This window comes from Gossypium hirsutum, chromosome D10 (assembly GCF_007990345.1).
Source record: "Gossypium hirsutum isolate 1008001.06 chromosome D10, Gossypium_hirsutum_v2.1, whole genome shotgun sequence".
In the NCBI taxonomy this organism is placed as follows: domain Eukaryota; kingdom Viridiplantae; phylum Streptophyta; class Magnoliopsida; order Malvales; family Malvaceae; genus Gossypium; species Gossypium hirsutum.
In genome coordinates this window covers 27,864,195-27,882,212 of record NC_053446.1, presented here as the reverse complement: position 1 = coordinate 27,882,212, position 18,018 = coordinate 27,864,195, and the positions used below count along the sequence as shown (strand labels likewise).

Sequence of the window (18,018 nt, the reverse complement as noted above, 5' to 3'; positions counted from 1 at the left end):
CTTGTATTTTATCCTAAGTACATTAGAATTCACGTAATGTTTACTCAAATTGGGTTGAAGTGCATAAAAAGTCCTTATTTGAACCTTTATTTATTTATTTATAAATGTTAGACTCTTATATGAGCATTTTGAAAGGTTTGACCCTTATATGAACAACCTTCTAAAGGTTAGACCCCAATTTGAGCATTTAGCTTAAACACAATAACTGTAATTAAAAAGACTAGGCATTATTATACATTATTGGAAGTAAACCTAGAAATCAAAATACAAGGATGGGTAGAACATAAATAACATGAACATCCAAAATTTCTAATAGTAAGCTGTTGAATAGAATAAAAAATTCAATTCCATTGGTAGTATTTAAGAATATAATCATAGCCATGGCATTCTTATGATGCCATTGAACCCTTTATGCCTTTTTTAATCATAGCATTTCTACCGTTTTAGTAGTAGTAACCATTTTAAAAAATATAGAGTAGCAACCATTCTTTTTGGTTAGGTATGATTAGTTATAAAACCACATCTATTCAATAAAATTTTAAATTTCAATTAAAAATTATTAAAAAGATAAAATTTTAGTTTAGAAAAACAAAAATTGGGTTCGAGGGTTCAATTACACGTGAAGAAGGTATTAACACTCTCATGACACCCGTTAATAAAAGCAGTACCATTTAATTATGTGTTATTCTTAACTTATAAATATCGAATTTTATTTTGTTATTTAAAAAAAAATTCTCTCTTATACAAACATTTTATTTTGAATAAAATAAATTTGCTTTTAAACGAGAATCTTGGTGGAAACCCAATAGTAATCCTTAACTGATATGAAAAAAATCCTTTTATTTGTGAAAAAGGATAATTTTTTTTCATAAATAATTATTGAAGGTCCCGATGGAAACTCAATAATAACCTTTAATATTATATCATTCCATAACATTACCTTGTTTATTTTAGAAAGAAGAAAAAGAAGATATTAAATTCATAAACACACTTAATGCATAAATAATCAAACTACTATGCATACGAATAACTTCATTTTCAAGACAAGAATTTCGAGAAAATCTGACGATAATTCTCAAATATAATATTTTTTTCTTTTTTGACAATAAGCCTAGTCTGTGTTTTTATTTAGATAAAGAAAAGAAGAGGTTAATTTACCTAAATAATTTTAAAAAAATTAAATATTTTGTTAGTAATTTATTATAAATTGTTGTGTTTTGTAAGTTTTTAGTAATGTAAATTTTTTTAAAAAAATAATTTTATAGTTATTTTGTTAGTAGTTTATGATTAGGTTAGAAATTGTTAGTGTTTTGTATTTTGTTTTAGTTATTTATTTTATTAGTAATTTATGAGATTAGGTTACAAATTGTTAGTGTTTAGTATAGCGTTTTGTGATTTTTTTAGTAATGTAATTTTTTTAAAAATAATTTTATAGTTATTTGGTTAGTAATTTATGATTAGGTTATATAAATTGTTAGTGTTTAGTTATGTGTTTTGTGATTTTTTTAATGTAATTTTTATATAATGTAATTTTATTTGATTTTTATTTATTTGACAATTTTTATTGATTTATTAAAATGTTGATTAAATTTGTTGTTATATAATTTTATAGGTTGTTTGAAAGAAACTAATCAGGTATATATGTTTCTATTTCTATTTTTTTTAATTCGTATGTTTTTATATTTAGATAGTTTATATTTATTTTAATTATATTATTATTGTAAACTAACATGATTTTTTATTGTAGGTAAATTATGGAAAATTATGAGATATTTACCGTGTTTTTTTGTTTCTGAAATTTGAAAAAATGTATTGTATTTTTTAAAACAAATTAAATGAATTCATTTTTTTAATTGCAGATTTGCAACAAATGAGTTTTTTGATTAATAATAATCACATATCATGTACTATTAATACGATGGTAATGAAATTTTTATTTGATACTCATGTTATTTACGGAATTAAATTATATTGTATTAACTATTTTGCTAATATAATAATGTCAGGGCTCGTACCGCGTATTGAGGGGTCGTGTTAATAGTGTAGGGTTTCTACCAGATGAACGCCTAATGCTATACTTGGTGTAACGCCCCAAAATTTTAATTTTAGGTATTATGAATGTATGACATAAACATTTGTTAGCTTTAGTGGTTATGTTTTTTGGGAGTGTTTGGGAGGTCCCAAGTTCAAGTTAGGACTTGGGAAAATTTTGGTATTTTTATGAATAAGCCTATCTTTGGTTAGTAGGCTTTTAACTAAAAGTTGGCAAATAATTAATAGAATGAGATTGCTAGTTTAGTGGATAAGTGGAGTGTTGGTGTGAGGGAGGTCATGGGTTCAAATCTTTGGGACGGTAAAAGTTGTACTTTTTTTGCTCCTATGTGTAGTGGGAAGTGAATGAGCGATTTTAGGAGTAAATTAGAGGATTATGGGGGAGAATATCTAAAATTTGATCACTTTTTCCATTTTCGAAAAAAAAAGGAAGTCGTTTTTCTCTCCATCTTTCTGACGTTTTCTCTCCCCCATCTCTACCGAATTTTTTTCTTTTTTGTTTCTTGCTCGATTATCTTTTCTTTTCTTTCCTCAACTCCCAAAATTCTCTTGTTCCCCTTAAACCATTCTTTCCTCTTGATTTCGTAGCGTTAAGCAGCACTTCTGCAAATTCAGTAAGTTATTGGATATCATTTTAAGAGATTATTTTGTGTTTAATAGTCTAATTTCGGGGTGTTGGTAGCAGAATTTTGCGAGGATTAAGGCTCTCATCGTGATTTTCGTAAATGTACCGATTTGAAGATTTTGCATAAGTGTTCATCGTTTTATGAGTAAGTATTTTGGTTTTGGGATTTTGATTAATAGTGAGGTAAGACTGATTATGGTGTTATTTGTTCAATTCTAGGCTTTGGAGTGCTCGAGGACTGTTTTAGCATCAAACAAAACCAGGTGTGTACCCGAAAGACAAAAATAAGGGATTCGGTGAAAAGTTGAAATTGCTTGCTATTTGGACAGCAGCAGTAGGCTAATTTTGAAAAATCACCATAAATTGTGCAAATCGAATTAGAGGATGAAAATGTGATTAAATATATTTGAGTCTAGTTTCTCATAGAAGAAACAAAGTAAGCAAAAGAATTTCATATTATGAGATATTTAAATTTTAGTGAGCTAGGGTTAGAATGATTTCGGAATCTCCTGACATGATATTTGGAAAATTATTAAAAATTGTATAAAAATAATTATGGGTTAGAATTTATATTTTTAAAATCTTGAATGAGTTTACTTTCAAGAGAAACAAACAAGAATATCATCCGAATTCTATACAAGAAGATAATTAATTTTTAGTGTAGAAAGGTCGAAACTATCAGACAACAGAATAAGAGAAACTTTAAAGAATAAACTGTACTTATTGGCTAAACCAATAATTCTAAAAATTTTATGATAAGAAGATATGTGAGTCTGGTTTGAGGGAAAATTTGCGGATCTTAATTTGGAATTTTGTAGGTTAAGATACAAATAATTTAGTAATAGTGATTCAAGTAGATAGCTTTGAAGGATCATATGAGTAAGTAGTGGAAACACATGAATAAATAACTAGCACGGGTTACATTAAAATGGATCACGAGGCCAAGGCCAATTTGGGTCATGTGGACCACATAGACGTGTGGGCCCACACGGGCCAACATCATGGGCTTGTAGGTATATTTTCACTGTTTGACTGATAAGGTTGCACGGGTCTCCCAAGTCGACTGTGAACCTAGTGTAGGGTCGGTAAGCTTACCTAGACCCCTAATTGACTGTAATGACTGTATGACTGATATGATTAAGCCTGATGATGTCCCACTGATTTGATACTGTATACCCTGTTTACATGTATGATATTATGTTATAGCATGTCACATCTGTATATTGCATTGCATTGGGTTAGGTGATTATAATGTTCGGAAGAAGTGTATTGAAAGGCCTCGAGCCTAATTTACTGGCAGCTCAACTGCAAACCACCGTCTAGTGCATTCGGTACTACTTAGAGTGTAGGGATGGGTGGATTTATTATATCCCCACATGGAGTGTAGGGTTGGACGGAGATGGTAATCCCCAGATTTAGGCAGATCGGTGCGGCGGAAGACTTGTGGTGCCACACGACTTCTTTTACACTGTTTATTACCTATTTATGATTTTAATTTATTTGGGAGTATTTTACTGTAATTATGGCATTTACGGATTTTGGTTTAAATTTGATTTTTATATGGTTTTATGATTTAAATTTGCTAGTGTCAGGTAAAACTCGGGTTTTCAAATGAAATTAATGTTTTATCAAAAATACCATGAATACACAAATTGTTTAAAAGCTTCCGTAATAAGAAAATGTTTTGAAATTGAATAACAATTTGTAAATGAATAATGTTTTAGAAACAAACGACACAATTTGAAATTAACATAAGATAATTAAAAAAAATGGTTAAATAGAAAAGGGATTTAGCGACGACATATTTTGTAAAAAGTACTACCTTGTGACATCGTCAGATTCGGCCATAACGTCTAGGTCGGGTTTGGGGTGTTACATTTAGTGGTATCAGAGCCAATTTATAAAACTTGACTGTGGATGTGGTTTTTTAATACGTGATTTCTGAGAACTAATTTCTAAATGTTTTTACTGAAAGTGTAGTACACCGAGTCTCCAGCGCCGATCCTGTAAGTTTTCTAAAACTGTGAATTGTTTAAACTGAAATTATCTTTGATAGTATATCTTGAAACTGCTATAGGTAGTATATACTGAGACTACTGTAGATAGACTATACTGAAAACACTTAAAATAGCGTATATTGAGACTGTAGTAAAACTGATAAACATTGATTGACACTGCGATATATGAAACAAACTTTACACTTTTGATATTGTTTTCATAAAATATCTGAAAATAAACACTGGAACTGTAAACTGATGCATAAAACTATTAATAACGATAAAATGCAATTAGACAATGAACACCAGAGGTACTCGCGGACGGGGTGCAAGAAGCCGTAGAGGTGCTCGAGCTGAGTCTTCGTCATCTAGCAATCTATCAAATTTGTATACGAGTAAGATGCCAGTGTCACCTGCTATTGAGACTGGGTCTCAAGATCGTATGGCTAGGGACGATGTATTGTCCCAGGCTATACTAAGAATTTTGGAGAGGGTCGATGGGCCCAATACTAGAATTGAGGACCGAGGGTCAGTTACAAAATGACTTCGGTCCAATGGAGCTGAGCTCTTCAGAGGTGTCACTACGGTCGCCCCTAGTGTGGCTGAGTACTGGATTGAAGCCACGGAGAGGATCGTAGATGATCTAGATTGCACACCTAAGCAAAAAATGAAAGGGTACAGTCTCGCTGCTGCGGGATGAGGCTCATCAGTGGTGGCTGACCGTTAAGGAGGGCACTCAGTTCGAACGTCTGACATGGGAGTTCTTTAAGACCGCCTTTCAAGGGAAATATGTCGGAGCTAGTTATGTGGATGCACGTAAGAGGGAGTTTCTAAATCTTACATAGGGGGATGGATCAATGGCCGAATACAATGCCGAGTTTCTAAGACTGAGTCGCTATGCACGAGGTATGGTGGCATCTGAGTATTAGCGATGTATCCGCTTTGAGGATGGCTTCAGAGATAATTTGAGAGTTCTGATAGCCCCGCAGAGGGAGCGAGATCTTTCTGCCCTGGTCGAGAAGGCAAAAATCACTGAGGAGGTAGTCATGATCGGAGAACGTCAGAACTACTTATCTAATTCGATCTCTGCACTGGTGGCAGAAAAATTGGTTCGTAAGGGATGTGAGGCATTCTTGGCCTATGTAAGTGTTTCGAATTCTAGGGACTCTACAGTTAAGGATATCGAAATGGTAAAAGATGTTCCGAACGTCTTTTCTAATGAGTTATCGGGTTTACCTTTGAATCGTGAAGTGGAGTTTGGGATAAAGGTTCTTCCTGGTACAGCTCCGGTGTCCATCGCTCCCTATAGAATGGCACTGAAGGAGCTTGTGGAGCTTAAGGCTCAGATTCAAGAGCTTTTAGATCGTGGGTTCATCTGTCCTAGTGTGTCTCCATGGGGAGCACCAGTTCTGTTTATAAAGAAAACGGATAGATCTATGCATATGTGCATCGACTATAGGCAGCTGAATAAATTAACCATTAACAATAAGTACCCCCTACCGAGGATAGATTATCTATTTGACCAGTTCTGAGGAGCTTCAGTTTTCTCTATGATTAACCTTCGATCTAGATATCATCAATTAAGGGTTAAGGAGGATGATGTTCATAAGACGGCATTTAGGACTTGTTATGGTCACTACGAGTTCCTAGTGATGCCATTCAGACTGACTAATGCACCGGCAACTTTCATAGATTTAATAAATCGAGTGTTCTAGCCTTATCTGGATCAGTTTGTGGTGGTATTCATCAACGACATACTGGTTTACTCGAGGACTAAGGATGAGCATGCTGAGCACCTTCGAGTCGTTCTTCAGACTTTGAGGGAAAAATAGCTCTATGCTAAGTTTAGTAAGTGCAAGTTCTAGCTGCGTGAGAAAGACATTTCTTGGTCATGTAATTTTGACTGAGGGGATTCAAGTTGATCCTCGAAAGATTGAGGATGTGTTGGAGTGAAAGCAGCCTAGGAACGTGTCTAAGATCTGTAGTTTTCTGGGACTGGTAGGATATTATCGATGATTTGTAGAGGGTTTTTTCATTGATTACAGCACCCTTGAATAAGTTGTTATATAAGGGTGTGTCATTTAACTAGACTGATGTACAACAAGAGAGTGAGAATACTGTGGATTTTAGACTGAATAGCGAAGGGGTACTCTATTTTTGTGAGAGAATCTATGTACCGAAAGATACTGAATTGAGGCAGTCTATACTACGAGAATAGCATAGTAGCTCTTATGCTATGCATCCTGGCAGAAATAAAATGTATCAAGACCTTCGTGAGTTATATTGGTAGCTAGGGTTGAAACGTGAGGTTACTGATTTTGTGGGCAGACGTCTGACTTGCCAGCAGGATAAGGCTAAGCATCAGTTACCTTTGGGTTTGCTGTAGCCGTTTAAGATTCTTCTTTGGAAATGGGAGTGCGTAAGTATGGATTTCGTTAATGGGTTGCCTCTAACACCAGCTAAGAAGGATTCAATATGGGTCATCGTGGATCGATTGACCAAGTCCGTCCACTCTATACTGGTTAGTACTAATTATTCTCTACACAAGCTGACGAAGCTTTATATTTTTGAGATAATGAGACTGCATGGAGTACCGGTTTCGATCACCTCTGATAGGGATCCTCATTTCGCGTCCCGATTTTAGAGGAAGTTACATGAAGCTCTGGGTACAAGATTGGACTTCAGTACTGTGTTTCATCCTCAGAATGACGGTCAGTCAAATAGGGTGATTTAGATACAAGAGGTTATGTTGAGAAGTTGTGTAATTGATTTTCGAGGTAGTTAGAAGGATTACTTGCCGCTAGCAGAGTTTGCTTATAACAACAGCTATCAGTCTAGCATTCAAATGGAACCTTACAAGGCTTTATTTGGTCATAGGTGTCGCACACTTTCATGTTGGACTGAGTTGGGCGAGTGGCGTGTTCTGGGCCCTGAACTAGTTTCTAATATCGAGGATAAATTTAGACTGATTCGGGACCGATTGAAAGCGACATATAATAGGCAGAAGTCCTACGTTGATCTAAAGCGTCGAAGGATTGAGTATTCTGTGGGGGGTTTCATTTTTCTCAAGGTATCGCCATGGAATAAGGTATTGAGGTTTATCGTAAGGGTAAGTTGAGCCTTAGGTTTTTTGGGCCTTATCGCATATTAAACGTGTAGGACCGGTTACTTACCGGTTGGAGTTACCTCTGGAATTGAATCGGATTCACTACGTGTTCCATGTCTCTATGTTGAGACACTACCGCTCTGATCCCACACATATTGTTCCTGTTGAGGAGATCGAGGTTAGGCTAGATCTGACCTTTGAGGAGGAGCCAGTTCAGATTCTGGATCGCGACATTAAGGTTTTAAGAAGGAAATCTATTCCACTGGTAAAGGTTCTATGGCGTAATCATAACACTGAGGAGGCCACATGGGAGTTTGAGGATGTGATGTGTCAATAGTGTCCACATTTGTTCTGATCAGGTAAATTTTGAGGATGAAATTTTCTTTAGGGGGTAGAATTATAACACCCTAAAATTTTAATTTTTGGTATTGTGAATGTGTGACACAAACATCTGTTAGCTTTATTGGTTTTGTATTATTGGAGTGTTTAGGAAGTCCCAATTTCAAGCCAGGACTTGGGTAAATTTTGGTATTTTTATGAATTTGGTCAGCAGACTTTTAAGTAAAAGTTGGCAAATAATTAACAGAATGAGCCTGCTGGTTTGGTAGATAAGTGGAGTGTTGGTGTGAGGGAGGTCATGGGTTCGAACCTTTGAGACGGTAAAGGTTGTATTTTTGCTCCTAATTTCTGCAAGAGTTGTGTTGAACTGGGTTTCTGAGTGGTGGATGTGTAGTGAGAAGTGAATGAGCGATTTTAGGAGTGAATTAGGGGATTATGGGGGAGAATGTATAAAATCTGATCACTTTTTCCTTTTTACAAAAAAAAGAGTCATTTTTCTCTCCATCTTTCTGACGTTTTCTCTTCCCCATCTCTATCGAATTTTTTTCTTCTTTGCTTACTGCTCGATTATCTTTTCTTTTCTTTCCTCTACTGCCAAGATTCCCTTATTCCCCCTAAACCATTCTTTTCTCTTAATTTCGTAGCGTTAAGCAGCACTTTTGCGAATTCAGTAAGTTGTTGGGTATCATTTTAAGAGATTATTTTGTGTTCAATAGTCTAATTCTGGGCTGTTGGCAACAGTATTTCTCGAGGATTAAGGCTCTCCTCATGATTTTCGTAAACGTACCGATTTGAAGTTTTTGCAGAAAGTGTTCATCGTTTTATGAGTAAGTATTTTTGTTTTTGGATTTTGATTAATCATGAGGTAAGACTGATTATGGTGTTATTTGTTCAAATATAGGCTTTGTAGTGCTCGAGAACTGTTTTAGCATCAAACAAAACCAAGTGTGTACCCGAAAGACAAAAATAAAGGATTTGGCGAAAAGCTAAAATTGCTTGCTGTTTGGATAGTAGCAGTAGGCTAAATTTAAACAATCACCATAAATTGTGAAAATTGAATTAGAGGATAAAAAAATGGGATTAAAGATATTTGAGTCTAATTTCTCATAGAAGAAACAAAGTAAGCAAAAGAATTTCATATTATAAGATATTTGAATTTTAGTGAGACAGGGTTAGAATGATTTTGGAATCCCCTGTCCTGATTTTAAAAATTATTAAAAATTTTATAAAAATAATTATAGGTTAGAATTTAAATGTTATAATCCTGAATGAGTTTACTTTCAAGAGAAACAAACGAGAACATCATCTAAATTCTGTACGAGAAGAGAAATAATTTTTAGTGCAGAAAGGTCGAAACTATCAGATAACAGAATTGGGGAAGCTTTAAAGAATAAACTGTACTTATTGGCTAAACCAATAATTCTGAAAATTTTATGGTAAGAAGAGATGTGAGTCTGGTTTCAGGAAAAATTTACGGATATTAGTTTAAAATTTTGTAGCTTAAGCTACAAATAATTTAGTGATAGTGACTTAAGTAGACAGATTTGAAGGATAATATGGGTAACTAGTGGAAACACATATGAATAATTAACTAGCACGAGTTACATTAAAATGGATCATGAAGTCAAAGCAAATTTGGGTCATGTGGGCCACACGGGCGTGTGGGTCCACACGGGTGAACATCATGGGCTTGTAGGCCCATTTTCACTATTTGACTGATAAGGTTGCACGGGTCGCCCAAGTCGACTATGAACCTACTGTAGGGTCGGTAATTTTACCTAGACCTCTAATTGACTGAAATGACTGTATGATGATATGATTAAGTCTGATGATATCCTACTGATTTGATATTGTATGCCCTGTTTACATGCATGATATTATGTTATAGCATGTCATATTTGTATATTGCATTGCATTGGGTTGGGAGATTATAATATTTAGAGAAAGTGTATTGAAAGGCCTCGAGCCTAATTTACTGGCAGCCTAGCTACAAACTACTGTCTAGTGTCGCATTCGGTACTACTTGGAGTGTAAGGATGGGTGGGTTGATTATATCCCCACATGGAGTGTAGGGTTGGACGGAGATGGTGTGTAGGGGCTGGATGGGTAGGATTTTTTTGACTGCATATCTGTTACTGCTACTGATACTGTGATGGGCTAAAGCCCTACTGCATTATTGTTTTTGTATAGAGATGGGCAAGGCCCAAACTGGACTAATACTAATACTGAAAAGGGCTTAGCCCAAACTGTGATTATTTTTTTTACTGTCTATTCATTTGTATGGGGATTACACACTGAGTTTACATAAACTTACCCCTTTTGTTTAATCTGTACAGGTAATTCTCAGATTTAGGCAGATTGGTGCGGCGGAGGACTAAGTGGTGGCCACACGACTTCTTTTACACTGTTCATTACCTATTTATGATTTTACTTTTATTTGGGAGTATTTTTCTATAATTATGGCCTTTACGGATTTTGGTTTAAATTTGGTTTTTATATGGTTTTATGATTTAAATCTGCTAGTGTTAGGTAAAACTCGGGTTTTCAAATGAAATTAATGTTTTATCAAAAATACCACGAATACGCAAACTGTTTAAAAGCTTTCGCAATAAGAAAACATTTTGAAATTGCATAACAATTTATAAATGAATAATGTTTTGGAAACGAACGACATAATTTGAAATTAACATAAGATAAGTAAAAAAATGGTTAAATAGAAAAGGGGATCTAGCGACGACATATTTTTCGAAAAGCAATACCTTGTGACATTGTCAGATTCGGCCATAACATCTAGGGCGAGTCTGGGGTGTTACACTTAGAGTTAGCCGGGTTCAGATTAGTGACATTGATCCAGAATTTTGATCTGCGATATGACTTGATTTCCGCTTTAGTCGAGCGATGGCGTTCGAAGACCCACACATTTCATTTATCGTGCGGGGACTGCACCATCACTCTAGAGATGTTGCACTATAGCTCGGGCTCCCCATCGAAGGGAAATTTCGTCACGGGCGTAAGTTTGATCTCTAGGCTGGCTGCCCTTTCCTATGACTTACTTGAACGCTTTCCAAGTGAGGGGAAATTTACCAGTTTTAGGTTTTCACGGCTAAAGCCAATTTTGAGTATTTGCCAAGTACTGCCAATGAATGGGAGGTGATGCTGGCTGTTCGAGCTTACATTATGCACCTTATAGTAGGTGTATTCATGCTAGATGCAAACGACAATACGGTCCACTTGATGTACTTACCCCTATTATCCAATTTGCATAACACCCGTTCATATAGTTAGGGGTCTGCAGTGTTAGCCATGTTGTATCGCGAACTTTGTCGGACGACAGATCCTTCTGCAATGGACGTAGGCGAATGCCTTATACTACTACAGTCATGGGCACTTTACCGGATGTCATTCTTGACATCCATTAGTCACCAATCATATGTATTTCTACTTGTTAATAGGTGATGAATTTTTACTCGTTATAGCAATTAGTTGACTTTTTTTTAGATTTTATTGTGCTAACAATTTATTTTCATAGATGGAGCACTAATTCGAGTATCGAGAGGTCATACATGATTCTGATATATCGTCTGATGATCGAGAATCATGCTGGAGATGGGTTAAGTTTTTCCAATATCAGCTTTATTTTATTATTTTATCTCACTCGACCCGCGTTAATATAACAATGTTATTAACTGTGCAGTTCATTTGGATGTTGTATTCTATTCCAGCAATTATAGCAGTTATTCCCTCTTCTGCCCACGTCCACTCAAACCTATGGGGCATTAGTGCACCCGTTATCAATTTTTAGACAGTAGAGTGGTATCATGGTGATCAAGTACTCCGGTAGTTCGATTGCATACAGTATATCCCGACACTACCAGTACGATTGGGGGAGATCCATGGGATTAACAAGAGGGGGAAGCATGCAAATGATTGGGGATAAGTGCATGAATAATATATTACGATGTGAAACAACCGGTTGGGGAGGGTACCTTAAATGGATCGTGCTTTGGATCTGCAACCCTGGTTAGAGTACATACAGTGGTACTGTGAGATAGGGAAACCATTTTTGTTTGGTGAGCGGTCGATGGTAGTCCCCCCACATACGACACGACTTGGGCAACCCCTTCCAAATCCGCATCATGCACCAAAGCCGGAGCCAGAGCCAGAACTACACTCTGGGGATGGTTCTTATCATCTAGATTTGGGGGTGATGACTATTTCTCGGGCTCGTCAGGCCACAAATATCATCCACAATTTGATATCTTCAGCCCACAACCACCTCAGTACTCCAGTCATCCCGGCTCGTATCCACCTCAGTACTCCACTCATTCCGGCCCGTATCCACCGCCGTACTTCACTCTTTCCAGCCCGTATCCACCATCGTACTCCATTCCTCCCGGTCCATATCCATCGTCGTACTCCACTCCTCCCGACTCGTATCCACTGACGTACTCTACTACTTCTGGCTCAAGTTCATTGATGGCATTTGAGACATATTATTTTTCGTCTATGTTTCGCACACCCCCACATGCGGTTGAAGAGAACATTGATCGCCGCAATCGCCCGCAACGTGAACGTCGAGCTCCACAAAAATATACCCCTAGAACCACACTAGAAAACCATCAATTTTAGGGGGTTTTTTAATTTAAATAACTTCATATTTATGTAATGAATTTTTTGTCATTTTATTTATCAATTTTATGGTTTTTTTTCAATTTAAATAGTAAACTTTGTATTTATGTAATGACCTTTTTGCTATTTCAATTTTTAATTTTAGGAGTTTTTTGTAATTTAAATAAATAAACTTTAGACTACCTTTGTAATTCAAATTAGATTAATTGCAACAAATTCTAGACAAATTTTAGATTCAATCCTCTTAACATGTAGTGAACACCATCTCAATTTCTACCCGGTGGCGACGATTGTCCAATATGGTAGTTTCAAAGCAGGCATTTACTCTAATTATGACTGGCTGATCTGCATATGCCACACAGCTTCCGTTCAGATTTCTCCCTAATGTCCATTTCGCTATGGATTCTGGATGATTGCGGATGACCTTTAAGGTTCCTACGTAACCCTTTGTATGGGACAAGCTCGAAGGTCGTCGGAGCAACCTCCCATGTAGATAAGTTAAGAAGCACGGGGAATTCATTCTCCCATACACGCAACGTGCACTCGAGGTGTACACTTCATCGATAAATTGTTCTACATTGAGCGAGACTTTAGTACAAGCTGACACGACATGTGCACAGGGATAATGAAGTGTCTGGAACCTTCTGCAATTGAACTGTCTGTTTCATTACGTTATGAATATACTTCTACATTCATCGACCTCGCCATCCATCGGTTTGTAACCACTGCATTCCTGACATATTCAACAAACACGTGTCCCGCCTCCATCTGGTTGACTTGGTGCTGCCCCATTCTTGGCATCAAGGTAGCCAACCTGTAGAAAGTAACCGAGAAGACAGATGAAATCGAAAGATGTTGTGTTTTCAACAACACAGAGTTAACCCCATCTGCCAAATTAGTGGTCATATGACCATAGCGAAAGCCCTTGTCGAAAATTTGAGCCAGAAAATGTGTGGCTCTAGCTCGTGCGCTGTGTATGTATTAAGAAAATATAAGTTACAGTCTTTCCCTAAAACGTTAGGTTATATATTGAAACGATAAGGTTATTCTTTACCCATTCTCACAACTTGTCTCAGCCAGTCTGCATTATTATAATCTTATTGGAAGTTAGTCGCGATGAATCGGATATAGTAAACGGATCTCAATGGCACACCGAAACGTCTAATGGAAAAAATTAATCATTTCCCTCTATCGGAGATGATGCAAATATTATCATTACTAATAACATACCTCCGCAGGTTTGTAAAGAAGAATTCCCACAACTCTATGTTCTCCTTATCTATGATGGCAAACGCAATCGGGAGCATGTTCTTGTTTCCGTCTTAAGCAACCGTAAGAAGTAAGATCTATGTATATTTACCGTATAGCCATGTCCCATTTACTTGCACAAACGGCTTGCAGTGGGAAAATGTACGCACGTATAGATCAAACGTCCAGAACATCCGTTGAAAATTCTTTTTCCCTGTTGTAGTTGGTCATTCAGGCCGTAATAAAGTCGTGTCTACAACTTAATGACAGTCCCCGGCACGTACTCCATGCCTATAACTTATTGTACGATGCATCAAAATCTCCGTACAATTGCTCCATTGCCATCTGATTAGCTATCCAATCCTTCTGGTATGATACTCTATATTGGAATCATGCCTGCATTTCGGCAATCAGTACCGAAACTTTAATGGTTGGCATGTCTTTCACCATTGGCATGATACACGTACAGATAGTTTTGAAATCAAGTTTTTGATGATCTTCTATCATACGTGTTGAAGTGCATGTGTGAGGCCCCAACAATTTTTCGTATCTCCCTTATCTGTGACTTTTGGATAAATGCAGCTCGTATCTGCCAATTGTAGCCTTCCGCCGACCTCTAACACTCCCCAATATATAATGTTAGTTTAGACATGGCCACTTTGTAGTCCACTGATATATTCATGCTATACCGCTTAATGGCAAATACACACTCTTCATTTCTTTCGAATATCTGGCCTACGAACAACTCCTCAGGATGGGAATCTACGGCCCCCCGGTGAGCAGGTAGTATTTTAGGGTACTTTGGGAACTCGATTGCGTGCGCCGCATCAGGTCTATTCGGGACATGTGTGCCCCAGGATTATTGTGTATCACAATACGACGAATCTGGTTCTCGATTGAAGACACATTAATGTTTCCATCATCATTCACGCCTTCGTCGTCAATATCATCTAGGACCTCATCTACGTCGGGATCACTACCACTATCAACCTCGTGATCAGAAGGATCACTACTATGGTATACGTCATCACCGACCACATCAGTCTCGGGTGCAACATTAAGATCAATGTTGATCCCTTGTATAGTTTATTGACTATCAACGTACGATGTCGAAACCACCATACACGACTCTTGAGCTCTATCTTCTTCACCTAATGGAGTGGGATCTTCAATTGGCTCCACACTAGCTAACTCAGCAAATAACTGAATCGGTGCATTTTGGTTGCTCCGAGTCTCACAATAAAGAGCGACCATTGTCTTCACATCTTCATCGTCTACAAGTTCTATTTCGGTGAATTTTATGGGATTTGTCGAAACTGGAAACTTGTAGAAAAGTTTCGAGATCCTTCTCCCACAACGTCTATAAATTTTTTCACTAATTCTTTCCTTCATATCATCAAACGAGATATTTCTATTAAATCTCATTGCTAATTGCTTGCGACATTCAAATATACATCCCATAGTTGTTGTCAAAATTTCTCCATCGAAATAAACGCATACGAAAAACTGATTCTCCATCTTCAATACTAGATCTATGAAAAAAAATTCAAAATTCTCAAAATAGTTTCAAATAGCAAAAAAATTACATAAAATTTTTAATGCAAAATTTTTCATTCAGAAGCTAACAAAATTAATAAACTAACAAAATAACTTTCAAATAATAAAATTACTAACAAAACTTTATATTCTATTTAAAAAGAAATAAACTAAAATACCTTATCTTTCTTTTTGTTTTCCTTTCTTTCTTTATTCTCCCTATCTTCTTACTTCTGTTCTGCTAAATTTTGTGTATATCTTCTGTTCATTCGATTTTTGGGGAGTATATATAGGGGAAAATTAAGCACTAGTGGCACCTGTCAGATAGGCTCCACCTACCCCATACCATTTTCGTATCTCTACACGGGTAATATACTGGTCCAGGAAAAAAATTACAAGCAGTGGCGCCTATGAGAAAGGCGCCACTAATAAAATAATATTCTTTTAGAAAAATATTTTAATATAAAAAAGTGGTTGCGCCTATCAGATAGGCGCGAACTAAAAAAACATACTATTTTCGTATATAATCCACCGACAACCTATTTCAGTATTTATTTATTTTAATTATTTAGGTAAATTAACCAAAAGAAAGAACATCAAATTTAAAAGGGAATACCCTAAAAAAAATAAAGCCCAAAATCCTAACCCATCCTAAACCTAAGCCTACATTAGCCCACATCCTAAAAACAAACTAAAAAAGAAGAAACCTTAAAACCTCTACCCCACAGCCAGTTCCCATTTCTGCACATCTCTCACCATCTTCACTCATTTCGTCTTTTCAATGCTCCGAAGGATGGCCACCACCTCCTACATGCATCAGATGAAAGGTACCTCTTCAATGGCGAATTAACTCGCTTTTTAGGTTGCTAGATCTCTAAGCACCAGTGACTATGAGGTACCATTCCTTTATCTCCTTAATTATTAATCTGAGAAAACAAAGAATCTAACATTCTCTTTTCAAATCTATGTCGCCTTTCCTTCAAAAATACTTCCATGTTTCATGGTTTTATGTCATGAGCCCTCCGCTTCCTACTACTTCGCCATTTTTGTCAGCCGCGACGGTCCTAGCAACTGCACTGGAAAGGCCAGGAGTCAGATGAGTATTTCCCCTTTCCTTTAACCCTTCTGTTGCTAGGATATGAGCTACTGTGTTTGTTTGTCTCCTTGCAAGTTTAAACCTACAAGTAACAAAGTTGCTTCTTAATCTTTATGCATCTGAGATATAGTCTCTTATCTCGAATCTGTCATTTTCCTGACTTCGTACTTTTTTTTAAAAAAATAGTTAACGCGTCGCTTTCAACTTCAACTGGAAGAAATCCTAATTTTGCCTTGAATCTAACCGCCTGGACGCATGTGAGTGCCTCAACTGCAAATGCTATCGGTATGTGCTCGTTTTTGTAGGTTATTGATTTTAAAACATTACTAGTAGTGTCTCGAATGACGACTCCAGTGCATGATCTCTTATTTTGCTTATCAAATGCAGTATCGAAATTTATTTTAACATTTGTGATTCTCGAGGGCTTCCAATATTCGTTGAATACTGAGCTAACAGGTAGTTTCTCTTTTACCCCTTCTATTTCCTGAATATAATCTGTGATAAACTGGATCAAGCTTGCTTCTATTTGTACCTTATTCTCATGTAGCAATTTATTCCTAGCCATCCATAAACCCCAAATGGTACCCACGATTGTTTTTATCTATTGGCTTGATACTTTTTCAAACAGCACCTTCATCCAGTCCTTATATTATAATTGGCCTTATTCCAAGGTCCACTTGATACCCAGCCTGGACCACACTACATCAGCAAAAGGGCAGCCCTTGAACACATGAACTGTGGTTTCGAGACTGTTGACGCATCTCGAGCAATTTGCAACATTCCCTAGTCTTCGCTGAGATAGGTTAGAAAAAGTAGGTCAAAAATTATTTAGGGTTTTCCATACCAGAATTTTTGTTTTTGAGGGCAAGTCTATCGTCCATAGCTTTTTGTACATTGGTTTGTAATAATTATGGCCTGCTTGTATGTTTATTTTGCTGTCGATTTGTATTAAATTTTTGTAACCACTCCACATTGTATACACCCCTGATGTTTCACCGCGCCAAACCATTCTGTCCATTTCTTGCTCCAAAGAAAGGGGAATGCATAGGATCCTTTCGGCATCTTCAGTGTGAAAGGTACCTCGTATTAGCTCTTCCTTCCATTGGTTTGTGTTTTGTTCTATTAGGTCTGATACATGTAAAAAACGCTGATTAATATTTGGATGCTATAATTTGTATTCATCAGTGCCCGGGATCCACGCCTTATCCCAAATTTGGACTTGCTTTCCTAACCCAATTTGCCAGCATATTCCTTTTTCAAGGAGTCCTCTTGTCAACCATACACTTCTCCATGTATAAGATGGTACGGTCCCCAATCTAGCTTGCATGAAACATGAATTGGGATAATACTTGGCTTTTAATGATTTTTCTAATAACGAATCCGGATAGCA

General features: G+C 36.6%; 1 protein-coding gene across 5 annotated transcripts; it reads left to right on the top strand.

The window, feature by feature from the left end:
• The first annotated feature begins 16,209 nt into the window (after positions 1 to 16,209).
• LOC107914797 (uncharacterized) lies at positions 16,210 to 17,805 on the top strand. Of its 5 annotated transcripts, none has more exons than XM_016843823.2 (4): positions 16,210 to 16,632; positions 16,815 to 16,913; positions 17,016 to 17,084; positions 17,317 to 17,805. In XM_016843823.2, exons 1-4 carry the CDS (start codon positions 16,533 to 16,535, stop codon positions 17,352 to 17,354), a joined length of 306 nt encoding a protein of 101 aa, XP_016699312.1. In that variant the 5' UTR covers positions 16,210 to 16,532; the 3' UTR covers positions 17,355 to 17,805. The 5 variants fall into 5 exon arrangements, with proteins under 5 accessions (XP_016699312.1, XP_016699311.1, XP_040958228.1 ...); XM_016843822.1 differs by having other exon boundaries at positions 16,229 to 16,632; positions 17,257 to 17,805; XM_041102294.1 differs by having other exon boundaries at positions 16,235 to 16,716; positions 17,257 to 17,805.
• The last annotated feature ends 213 nt before the right edge of the window (positions 17,806 to 18,018 follow it).

Excerpts from the sequence above, each read along its gene's own strand:
- LOC107914797 (XM_016843820.1), top strand. The coding sequence starts at position 16,533 with ATGGTTTTATGTCATGAGCCCTCCGCTTCCTACTACTTCGCCATTTTT. Across the intron at positions 16,914-17,015 it reads CTCAACTGCAAATGCTATCG|TATCGAAATTTATTTTAACA; the intron begins GTATGTGCTCGT and ends TATCAAATGCAG. Across the intron at positions 17,085-17,299 it reads GTTGAATACTGAGCTAACAG|GTCCACTTGATACCCAGCCT; the intron begins GTAGTTTCTCTT and ends CCTTATTCCAAG.